The sequence below is a fragment of the Drosophila gunungcola genome, unplaced genomic scaffold, assembly GCF_025200985.1.
Source record: "Drosophila gunungcola strain Sukarami unplaced genomic scaffold, Dgunungcola_SK_2 000001F, whole genome shotgun sequence".
Lineage (NCBI taxonomy): Eukaryota > Metazoa > Arthropoda > Insecta > Diptera > Drosophilidae > Drosophila > Drosophila gunungcola.
The window spans coordinates 11,626,106-11,639,008 of record NW_026453197.1 but is presented as its reverse complement, the minus strand read 5'-3'; the positions used below and the strand labels follow the sequence as shown (position 1 = coordinate 11,639,008).

At 37.8% G+C, this 12,903-nt stretch overlaps 1 protein-coding gene across 1 annotated transcript; it reads right to left on the bottom strand.

The window, feature by feature from the left end:
- Positions 1–901: 901 nt before the first annotated feature.
- On the bottom strand, positions 902–9,547 carry LOC128261233 (ELAV-like protein 2). The gene is given in 8 exon segments (XM_052994819.1): positions 902–2,536; positions 2,963–3,140; positions 3,252–3,531; positions 4,206–4,463; positions 4,726–5,171; positions 5,476–5,570; positions 5,634–5,766; positions 9,259–9,547. Coding segments are annotated over 5 exon segments (2,043 nt in total). The 5' UTR covers positions 5,156–5,171; positions 5,476–5,570; positions 5,634–5,766; positions 9,259–9,547; the 3' UTR covers positions 902–1,639.
- Positions 9,548–12,903: the final 3,356 nt, after the last annotated feature.

Below are 12,903 nucleotides of genomic sequence, written 5' to 3'. Positions count from 1 at the left end.
ATAGATTTTATAGAGAGATATAGCATAGTTAATGTGGTGTAACATTTCGATTTTTCCATTTCAGAGTCTCTGTAATTTGAAAATAAAAAACGTAAAGCCATTTAGTGTAAATAAATCCAAAAATGTAGTTTTTTCTCAATAAAATTAAAAAAAAATTATTTGTATCCATTAGGACCCTTTACCAATTTAATTCTTTAAAAAGGAATTCTGTGAAGCACCATGATATAGTTATCCTTTCTTATTTTGTCTTTGCCAGGCTCTCGAAAAACTTCCATCATTCTAGCTTGTCAATTTAAGCGTTCCATTTTCGTGTCCATTTTTTTTGTTATCTAAAATTTGCTACATTTAGTTTGGCAATTTGTTTAGTTTGTTCGTTTCTTTTTTTAGTTTATGTTTTTGATGTTGTGTTGGGCTTAAACAAATTCGTTAGGCTGAAACGCGTTTTGTCAACTATGTTACGTACATCTCGCTTTGCTTTTCTTTTTTTTTGTCGCTTGTTTGTCTAGGGAGGGACTTTGTTCTGATCTTTGTCTTTAGTTACATTAACTTCGATTGGAGTGGCGTGCTTATATTATTTAGCTGGCTTTTGTAAAAGCTTAACAATCGTTGATTGACTTTTTCTGATTCGACAGTTATTATATTTCCACTTGCTTTTTTCGAAATTTTCTTAAATATTTATTCGTTGTATTTGAAGAAATTCTCATGGGTGCCTTTCTCTTAGTTCTTTTTTATCGCTAACCTGCTTACTCGATTTCACGCTAATGACACTACAACGTTTTGAGAGCCTATATTAATGCTTTATACTGAAAGATAGGTAATGATTAACATATGATAGTGGCTAGGTGAAGGATTACTGGGCAATTGAACAAATGTTAATATAGAATAAAAGGTTTAATTGTAATATTATGCATACATCATTTATTTTTAGCAAAAGTTATACATTAAATTTATAAAACATAAACACGTGTATGTCTTATTTGTTTGTTTGTTTAGTTTGGTTTTTTGCATCTAGCTTTCCTTCTCATTTTGCATTGTCTATTTGCAAAGTGGTTTGACTATAAGCCAAACGCCTCTATCTGTTTACGCATTCAGTTCTGTTTTCGTATCTCATTTTATACATTTATTTATAGCTTAAATATTTTTCAAGTTTGTTTTTAATTCTTTGGTGGATTTGGGCTCCTATGCCTGCAATTGTATGTATTATTCTGTTTAAAAATATCCGTTGAATATGCTCTCTTTCTTCTACATATCAAACAAAAACTTAACTACAGCTTTACCTTTTCTGTTTCCCCTTATCTTTCTGGAAGCTATTCTCTTTGCGAGAGTCGACTAGACGTTATAAAAAAACCATCAACGAAAAAGTTACGTTCTACGAATTAAATTTAATCCATAAACATATATGCAAAAATGAAAAAATTCTGTATTTCAAAACTCAATCAACAAAAAAAAAAACATATTTTTTAAAAGCGATAGTAACTTATATTCGACTGCAAAACAAAAGAAAAACTCAGAAAACGAACTGTTCGAAGGGCTTCACGTTCTTCAAACTAAGTGCAAATAACCAAAACTGAGATATACATAGTTGCCAAAATCTACAAAGAATTCATGAAATGGGCTGATGACAAACCAAAAAAAAACTTTAAAAGAACCAATTAGACCAGGTGGGCATATAGCCGTTGCTGCTGTTACTGTTTTTGTTTCCCGAACCACCGCCGGATGAATGATTGGCCGTCATTCCCAGACCCATGCCGATGGTTCCTCCTCCATTGCGCTGGTTCCCCGAGCCGGTCGAACTGTTGCTGGTTGGGGCTGCGGCAGTGTTGGCCACATTTGTCAAGAACTGGGCGAACTCCTGCTGCAGTTGCAGCTGCTGCTGCAGCAGCTCGTAGTGATTCTGGGGCTTGTTGTAAATGAATTTAGTGGATGTCTTCAGGATGTTGCTCGAGGACGGCGAGGAGGATGCGGCGGTGACAGTGGCTCCGCTGGCATCGCCACTGGACTGTGAGAGACTGCTGCTACTGTTGTTGGTGGCTGTTGTGCCCACCGCCACTTCTCCTGCTGTGGCCGCAGTGCTGCTTGCTAATCTCTTTGGTGGCGCCATTGATTGTTGCTTGTTGCTCGAGTTCGCTTGCTTCTGTTTGCTCGTGTTGCTAGTGTTGTTACTGTTCATGTTGTGCTGCCTGTTGTTGCTGTGGTTAAAGTATTTGCCAAGTTGATAGGCTGCTGTATTGCAGCCATTGCTGTTGATGTTATTGTTATTGTTGATGCTACTGATGTTGCTGTGGTGGTGATGATTGTGGAGGACTAGACCATTGGCCGCGAAAGCCGCCGCCGCCGCATTGGCATTGACAACAGCAGCCAACTTGGTTAATAATTACGTTTGCTTGTTCTTGTTGGTCTTGAAGCTGACCTGAAGCACTCGGTTGCCAAGTGTGTAACCGTTTAGGGACTGAATGGCCAGGACCGCTTCTTCATAGTTTGTCATGGTGACAAATCCAAAGCCCTTGCACTTATTACTCTGTAGATCACGAATTACCTGTGGAAAGTTCAAAAATTAACAAACCGTTTTTATATTTGTGAATCATTAGTTTGACCTACTTATATCCCCTGCTCTAATCATATATATATAAAACATTACAAAAAAACAAAAACATTATAAAGAATATGGATGGTGTTGTAAGAAAACTTTTAAAAAGATGAAATACTTGGATTGGAAATATTTAGTAACTTAAAAAATAAGTGTCTTACTTCTAACTTTCGACATAAAAATAAATAATAATTTATAATTTATAAGGTTGAAAGCTGATTTTAATATATTTTTATCTGTTTCAGTTGAAGGGGATATGGGGACGGTAACCTAATAATTAAATCTTCCTTGACTCAAACTATGAAATCAGAAAGCCATGCTATAATCAGTTTGGAATCGGAATTGATGGCAACCCAATATCGAAACAAAGCTCACCTTGACTGACTGCACTGCTCCAAACGGTCCAAACAGTTGCCACAGCACATTCTCCTCGGTCTCTGGCGCCAGGTTGTAGACGAAAATGCACCAGCCAGAGCTTGCAATGGTGTTGCCTTGGATCATGCCATTGGTGATCAGGTCGCTAGTCAACGGCGAGTAGCGCGAAATTACAGAGCTGCGGTGTAAAGGAAAATAAGTTCGTTTAATAATTTAAATATAAATTCTTTTCTTTAAGGTAAAATGAGTGTTTTGATAAAGTAAACGGCCTCCCACAGTAGTTCCTGACCTGTAACGGCCCGCGTTGGGGTGAATGGCAGCTGCTGCGGCGGCGGCTGCCGCTCCGGCAGCAGCATTGGCCGGAAATGCTCGTCCGCCCCGCGTATTCTGGGGCGCTATGTAGGCTGCCAGCGGCTGCATGCTGTTCTTATTGCTGCTAGGATTGTTGGCGAACTTAACGGTTATTGGTTCGGTGGAATTCTTCGGAGTTGTGCCGTTTAGCTCCTTAATGGCCCGATCGGCCTCAAATCGCTGATCGAAGCGTATAAAACCAACGCCCTTGGAGAGACCTGAAACCGGCAAAAAGGTCAGTATTCAGGCCAATGTGCAGCGTATGAAAATATTTCAGAAGCGAGGCGAATGCAGTTTTTTGTGCCATGCATAATTGATTGATAATGAATATTTAATAAGGAATGTGAGAGTTTTTTCAGCAAAAGTTAACAACTTCTTGAAAGAAAATATCATCACAAGTAGATTCATTAAACTTTCTTAACCAAAGGTATGAATTTATTAGTGAAATAGACTGTGTGTTGTAAATATCTGAGTTTTTGCACTTGTTTATTCCTTTTTAAATTAAAATTAAATAATAAATGTCATAGTATGAGCGATGAACAGCAATGGAAAATAGTTAAACATAAGAAAAATAAAAACATACCCGGCGCATGTTCATCTTATTTGGTATTACATGTAAAAATAAAATTGTAAATAAAATTGGCATTAATTAGAAATCATTAATTCAAATGGAGAATATATTGTGGAGTGTCAGCAAAAATAGATACAAAATTGTGCTAAATTACATAACAAATATGTTTGTTTATTATTCTAATTGGACATGCTTAGTTAAGGAAGACTACACCATGGAACATCTTTTCAAAATCAGCTTTGTCTGACTGTTCGTTTGATTCTTATTTTAACTATCAAAATCTACCATATATTCTCTTCTATGTCTGTTATCACAACTCACCAGTGATATTATCACAAAGAATACGCGAGGTTATGATCTTGCCGTATGGACTGAACAATGATTCCAAATCCGACTGCGTCATATTTTTTGGAAGACCCGATACATAGAGATTGGCACCCTTGATGCTCTCGGAGCTGGGGCGTGCAATGGAGACCTTGATGGTTTTGTTCTGCAGCCGCAGGCCATTCAACGCATTGATTGCCTTTTCCGCATCCTCCTGCTTAACGTAGTTGACGAAACCGTAGCCTAGACTTTGACCTGCAAGGTAAGAGAAATTGTATTCGTAAATAATAAATTATTTATTTTATAGCTCTTGTCTTGAAATTAAAAGATATGGTTTATATCACGGTTGTAAAATTATGAAAATTTTAGTTAACTAACCATAAGTTTGATCTTTATCTTAAATAGTTATGAAAAAATCGCAGAAAAAAGAAATACTGTTGGATTTTCAATTAAGAATTTAAGTTGAGGTGTGAGTTAAAAAAATTTTTGATTACCGAGAGTCTTATTCAATTCTCACCTGTTACTTTGTCGCGAATCAACTTGCAGCTTTCCACCTCGCCAAAGCTGACGAACAACGAACGAATCTCGTCCTGCGACATTGTCTGCGGCAAATAGTTCACAATTAAATTGGTCTTGGGATCTGGTTCATTATTATTGTTGTTGTTGTTTGCCGTGGCGTTATTGTTGTTGTTGTTACTATTGTTGTTGTTGTTGTTCGTCGCATTGTTAGCAGTGGCTTGGCCACCGGCCGCATTTGTTGTGGATCCAGTGCTCGCTGCCGCAGTATTGGCCGCTGCTGTACCACCATTGGTTTGAGCCTGGCTATTGGTCACATTGCTGGCAGGAGTCGGCCCTCCGCCAGATCCGGTAGTGCTTCCAACGCCGCCAGCACCGCCCGCTCCGGATGGTGGCTGCTGCTGTTGCACGGCTGTCTGACCTTCGACCATGGTGCGGAAACTGCTGCTGAAGGGATTTCCTTGTTAAAAAATAAGTATATTTCTCGGCTCTACCAAAAGCTTTTGCGTCCCTCAAAAGATTGAATTATTTTAATAGTAACATAAATGGTAGCGACAATTTTAAAATTTAAATATTTTGGATATATTTACAACAAATTGCTTTTGAACCTAACAAAACAAGTTGCAAATATTTGATCGCAAAGTAGAAAAACCCTTACAATCAAAAATGCAGAATAAAGAGACTCAAAACTCGGTAGGCTGAGGCTATTACTGTGACCGCAATAATTGACTAGAAAAGCTATGAAATTTACGGCTTTCTTTTTCGAAAAAAACTTGTTCAATAGACAAATATAGAGATGAAGAGTAAATCAAATAATTGGCTGTAGATATAATACTGCTGTGATGTCTGCAAAGGGATAAAGAAGATTTGTTTAATTTTAAAATTGGTTAATTTAGAATCAAAGCTTACCCTTTACAGATGCTCACGCCGAGTGGGTAACAAAATGCCAATTTCTGATCTAAGCTCTTACTATAGCCCAGTTAGAAGCGCGTCGTCAACGATATCCACTACGAAAAAGATATATGGTATGCCAGAAAGATTACTGAAAGACAACAAATGAACAAATAAAACAAAGTTACAATAAAAATCAATTATTTTAATTTAATTTAAATGAAATGCGGGTCTGCTATAACCTATTTCCCTACAGCTCTCGGAAATGGGGGAAATGACAAGAGTAAACATTTTGACTAAACCCATACAAATGTCGAGGGCTCTTTGCTTCTGTGGCTGGCAAATTTGCTGGTTGGCTGGCAAACTAACAGTACGACTGAATGCAAATAAGGCCAAAATACCCAAGTATTGACTGAAAAATCGATGCAATTAAAATAGCCTCCCCTTTAGAAAAGTAATTGAATTGACGACCTAGTAGAAATTTGTGCTCTTTTAGGGTTATTCAGTTTAATAAGTAGTAAGCTTCTCACAAGGTATTTGGTTTGCATGAATGCAAACGTGTTATTGTTTATAGCTTAAAATAACATCTGACGTATGGTTTCGTTAAGCGTATCTGCTTCTTGTTACCCAAACAACAAATTTGCCAAAAACAGAAAAGTATTTTTAGCCCACATTCAAATTGGCATTTATGATCGTGGCCCACAATAGTAAGTATGTTCAATGTACAGTATAAGTATGTATGCACCAAGTAGATAGCAACTAAGTATTTAGTTTAAATGATATATTAAAAATCAGTATCAAGCAGTCATACCCCATCAAAAATGAGATTCTTTTGGTTATAACATATATAGTCACAATTTAAAATATTTGTTTGTTTTCTCTCTTTCTGAGATTGCGTACTAAAATGTTTGACACTTATTTATCTATCCATGGTGGCCCAAAAATCAAGAACAAGATTTTGAATTTATCTGGGCAGTTTGTTGCATTCAACGCCGCAAATCGTGCGAAAAAATTATATTTTAAAAATAAACAATCAAATGGTGGGATGTGTGTGAGAAGGCAAAAGAGCGGAGAATTGCGCCGCTGCGTAACCGGCAAGATTATATTTTCGAAAATATTTTTAAAGCAACAACAGCCAGATCGCAGCTGATGTGAGATGCTGACGTCTTGTGTTTGAGGTTAAGTAGGTTGTTAGCAGAGAGAGAGAAGCAAGTGATTCATAAAAATGCCAAAATATTGAAACATGTTTCGAAATTACATAAAGAAAGGGAAGTAATGAGAAATTTTCTGGATTACCTTTGAATTCTATCCAGGCAATTCGAATTAGACTGTTTGCCGATTTTTGTGTTTCAATGCGATTACGAAACAATTTTCAGGGGATATTTGGTTTTATATTTTTATTAATAACCGAAGCAAACGGAAACCGAACGGGAAGGCGCTCCACAAAACAAAAGGCGAGACAAACGTAAAAATTATACTCATACAAATAACCGAAGCAAATAATTTCTGGAATATTAATTATCAAATTGTGTTGATTGTGTGCCGTTTAAAAAAAAGGAAAAACCAAGCCAAACCGAAACGTGAAACTAATTCGTAATAACAATAACAATAATAATAAGGAAATAAAACCGAACGGAAAGTAGAAAAGAACGCGTTCCTGCAACTCAACAGAACAGAAATAAACTGTTTTGCCGAGCGACGTGGAAATTATTTTTATGCCCCACTGACGAGGGCGAATAGTATAGTACTATAGAGGAAAACCGAGAGAGCGGCGGCTTCTTGGCCAGAACTTGTCGCCTGCTCTTTGCCCGCTCGAGGAAAGAGAAAACCCGATGGGAATGGATCAGAAATTACACGACTTTATGTTTGCCTATAGTGTGTTTGCCTATCCGTAGGGTGGATGCCTGAGATGGTTGACGGCGGAGGTAATTTATAATTGGATTTTGCGCAAAAATATACATTAACGTGCACAGTATTTTTGTAATTTCGTTATGTGAATTTTTAAGATCTGAATCTAGTTTCTAGTGAAAACCGAGAGCAGTTTTGACCCAAAAACAGCTGTTGTTATAAAGCGCTCATGTTCTAAGTCTGTTATGTGAAGCGTTTGCAAAACAGTTGTTTAAAAGACTTTATTAGCATTTGTCAAACAACTTTTTTAACGTTATTTTATTTCTAAAAAAAAAATGGTAGCAAACAAAGTAAACAAATTTCCTGATCAAACAAAATTATGAATCTGTTGACACAGTGTATATGTATATTCTATAAAAGTCTGACATATCGTTTGATGTATAATAAAGTTTTGTTCCAAACTGTAAGACACTTTTTATAATATATAGTTTCGTACAGCCAGGTGGTCAAATCCAAGTCAAATTTTTGATTGGTCAATTATAAAGTTTGTAAGAATCCCGCAAGTCTTATCCAACACACACGGTTTTGTAGCGAGCCCATCCGAAAATAGTCTTCTTGCACTCTTTAAAATGCACGCCCACAAACAATGGTGGGCAACCATTAATTTTCATTCATAAATAGTTGAAAATTGTTTCCGGCTAATTGATGGATATGATTGCACTTACATACCAATGTAAGGTACACTCACTGTGATGGGAATGGCAAGGAGAACGTATTCAAAGGGCAGGAACAAAACAAAAAAGTGACACACCTTGGCAGGGTATAAAAGGAGAGAGAATAAAGTGCCGAGGAAAGGAATGTTTAAAGAAAGTAGCGGAACATCTAAGGACGACTTCTGAGGCCGCTTGCATTTGGGTGCGGCAAAAATAAACAGGAGATATAGACAGAGAAAGAGAGTGAGAGCGCAAGCTGCAACGGAAGCGCAGCAGTCAGCTGAGCGCGCCACTAGGTATGCAATGGAAAGAGTTTGACAGAGTGAGAGAAAATCCAAGCTCAGAGAGCGAGCTTAACTGCAGCTTGCGTCGACGTTGACCGCGGTTACCAAGCAGGGGGCGGTTCAAAGGGGAGCCTTCGTGATCAGGGGCTCAGAAATACAAAATTACATTTTAAATGACCAAAATATTCACTGAAATACAAGAGAGGCAATCCGAAGAAAAATTATAATTTGTAGTCAAAAAAAATTTTGCAATGATAGAACCAATATATTTTGAAGAAATAAATAATAATCAAAAATTTATAATATATATTTTTATCAACAAAATTTAGGGGAAAGCGATTTGCCCTTATTTAATAAACACTTTAAAAACTCCAGTTAAATCTTTAAATTAGTTGAACATTGAAAAAAGGTAATATTGGATAACGTGTCTTTAGGCAAATAAAAGTTATACCCATCGTATACAAAAATGTTTTCGGTGGGGATCCAACACCCTTTGAGAGTCCGCTCCTGTGTGGCGTTTTTTAGGTTAAATGGCGGCTGCAGGCAGCGAAACAAAAACTGTGATGCCGGCGCTGCACGAAACGCAGCTGTGTGTATGTGTAGGCGGCAAATATATATCAGAGTGTAGAGAAATTGAGATTTCGCCGACTGCGAGCCCCCCATTGAGTCCCGTTTTACTATTGGCACACATACATGCACATATGCAAGGCGAAAAATCGACTTTGGGTGTGGGCACTTCCAACTTTTCACGGTGCAAGCCAAATAAAGTGCTGTAACTATATCTATCTCTTCGCTTACTTTTATTTGAGAGCGCCGCAAAGTATACCACACCAATTTTCAGGACTCTGACGAAAAAAACTGGAAAATTTCCTTCGTTGCAAATGAGTGTTTCAAAACTAAGTTTAGCACGCACACACTAAGGGTTTTTAAACTGATTCCGATGTATTTTAAACACTACGTGCATGTACAAACGAATGTACATTTGTGGGCGCCGTGGCGTGAGTATGCAATAAGTGTGTATTTTTGGTACCGATATACAACAATTCAGAAACGACGACAATACGACGAGAATCAAAAAACACAACTTGCTGGAGAGTGCAAAACTAAATGATTAAAGTGTTCGATTGCCGCCAGGATAACTGCAGCCAGGACCCGCGACGCAGCAGCGCTGCCGCGTCGCGGTCGTCGGCTGCAGCAGCAGCTCGTCCTCCCATTGGCGTACAGTTGAGTACGGTTTTGAAATAGGGGGTTGGGGGAGCGGTAGAGTTTTTAGTGGGGCGAGGGGCCAATGCACAGCATAACTGCGTAGTTGTGTACTGGCTGAACAGTGGGGCAGAAAACAGATTTGAGGATAGGGAACTAAAATCGAAGTTGGAATTACTGATTGGGATTGGGACATTGGGATAATAATAATTTTGGCGAATATTGACAAACTTCCCACATTTCATTATTTTTCAATCAAATCTCAACTTTTGGGACCAGTTTTTGGGGCCAGTTTGCAATGCAAACTACGTATCTATGTATGTAAAATAAAATAACACATTTTCTACATTAAAAAATGAATTCTCGAATTCTGAAAGCAGCCAGGATTCTATGTTTAAAGTATTCCAAAGGACTATGTTAGTGTTATTATTTTAAATAATTTTTTGGTTTCACTACACAAGTTGCCCCATTGTACACCACGAAAATTAATGGGAGAAGAGGAAGAAGACAAAGTCAAAGGAACTGCAAATAATAAAAAGCTGCAGCCGCAAGTTGCGCAGGCTGCAACAGCTCTGGTAACATAACGGTACTCGCTCTCTCTCGGCTCGGCTCTTAACCGATGTACCCTACATTTCGCCTTCGCCAAAACATAAACAAGGAAATGCAGCCGTGAACACGAAACGAATTGCGGTAGGTTCTCCATTTAGGAGAGAGCGAAACAGTGAAAGAGCTAAGAACCGTAAGCCGGCTGAGAGCCAAAAAGGCACCCAAACAAACACTTAAACAACAACAACCACGGGGCAGCTGACTGAAAGTCCATGGAGGTGGTAAGAGGGGCCTGGCAGCTATTGAGAGATATATAAAGAGAGAGAGCTTGGGAGCGGGAGCTCAACTTGACATCATTTGTGTCAAAAGACCATTGAACTCTGCGAGCGGGATGGCCCAGCTAAGCCCCCAACCCCTCCGCGGTGCCCGCAAGTATGCAACAATCCCTCGCTCTCATTTTTTATGTCGTTTGTTTTGTTGCTGTTTGCGCACAATAACAAAAACCCACCCACCCAATCGTACGCATTCATTTATGCTTCGCCTCTGAAGCCCAATGCTTTCCAAACTACCGGTGGATGCAATGCGCCTTAAACTTAACCCTCTTTTAAATACTATGCGCCAATTGAGAAATTAAGCAATTACTGACAAAATTACATTATTTCTTGCAAATTATTCTAAAAAAATTAAGTTAGGGCGCTGATATTCTTATAAAGTCTGAAATTTTTTTCGAATTCTCGTAAATATTGTTAGTTAGGTATACATTTTTTTCACCCTACCTTACGATTGATTGTTTATATGCCTGAACGGTAGCAGATGAGGATTGATATAAGGGGCACTCCTGGATTTCTTGAAAGGTCCGAGGTACTGACTCTTCATATTCCCATTTTGAACTGGCGGATGATGTCTGGTTAGAAACTGGTGATTTCCTGGTGGGTTTCTTTTAAACGGTCGGTTTTGGAAATTCCTGTTTGGGTTCCACTGTTGATGTGGATAAAAGCTTCGATTACTGGAATTTGTAAGTTGATTTACACGATTCACATCTTGGTGGAAAGCTGCTGCTGATCTGTCTGGAACTTTCCACTGCTGGGGACTTCCAGTATTCCAATGTGTCAAAACATTTCTGGCTTGCCCGTTTTCCGATATATTTTGGTAACTAGCCATGTGTTCGGTCTTGAAACTCCCGACTTGGTTTGGTTGGTGCATAGTCGATGATAGAACTGGATGTTTCCAGGGCTGTGGATGATATGAGTTTTGCAGCGCATTGAGGTGCTGAAATTTGTTTCCCGAGAAACCCATTGGGCCTGAAGAGCTTGGTCCGTGAGGAATGATATTTTCACAATTGAATGGATAATCTTTGGAGACTTCAAACTCCATTTTGACGGCGACCTCCTCCTCACTGGTGCACTCAGAATGCTGACCCTTAAAGCGGCGTTTTCTTTGACGATTGGTAGCAAAGTCCTTAGTTTCTGGTTCCTTTCCTTTTAAGACTGATATTTGTGCCAGCACCTTAGAACGTTGGCGTTGGGCACGCCTGCTTTTACTGCGACTATACTTTAACGATTTGCCTATATGCAAAATTTGCTCCCAATTGGACATTGTTTGTGGTAACTTTTGATCCAATGAATTGGCCAATTAAGTTACTTTTTCACAGCATCCGAACAGAAAACGTGGAAAAAATAGTTCCAAGAATCCACGCTGCAAGCTTTTCGGTGTTGCAAAGCGAACCGAACACATTAGGCTGAGTTGGCAGCACAGAAAGATCATTTGGTGGCTTACCAACACTACTTGTCAAAGTACTTTGTATTAACCGTTTATAAAGGATTTTTACTGAATATTTTAAATTATAATTTATTTGTTTGGGGCCAAAAAGAAAAGTTTATCAACAAAGTTTTGCGTTTATCAAGAAATGATGGACTATTAATTGGGGAAAATTAGTTTTAGAATAATTTTAAAAAAAGTATTTTCATATATCTAAAAGCACTCAATAAAATCCTGCACAATTAAGGACTCGGCTCTTACAACTCACCAACCCTGAAACTGGATAATAAAACTATAGAACGAAATGTAAAAGTTACAATTTTTGATGTTTTATTTGTTTGATTTATCAACTACTGTTACGGTAATTGCATATTAAATTGGTTGTTTCTGTTTGTTGTTGCTTAAACTTTAATAAGTGTACTTGGTTTTAGCTGCGGCTGAATTTAATTATATTTGTACAAAATATATATTTACTTCTAGTTTTGTTTATGAACAACTTGCTATTTTGCATTTATTTTGGTTTTCTTCTCGCGTTGCCCTTCAAATGTTCAGCTTAAAACTTAATTCTGTTGGTTTTGCTGTTCGATCTGTCTGTTTGCTTTGTTTCACTACAATAACGCTTAACAAAATATAATTATTAACTATTACTAGGCGCGTTTCGTTTGTTGTTTTGTTGTTACTGTTCTTGTTGTTGTCGGTTGCTTATTGCTGCAAGTTAATCTTGTCGTTTTGAAAAAATTTAACTATAATTTCTACGTCGGTTTAGTTTAATTCATCGTGTATATATATAAAAATATATATATTTATATATCTTTATATATACCCATATATAAGTGTGTATAAATACGCATGTAATTTTGTTTAATTTAATTATATGCATGTGTATGTGTCCGTGTGTTCCTGTCTACATAATTGTATTATTTACAGCGTTTTAAT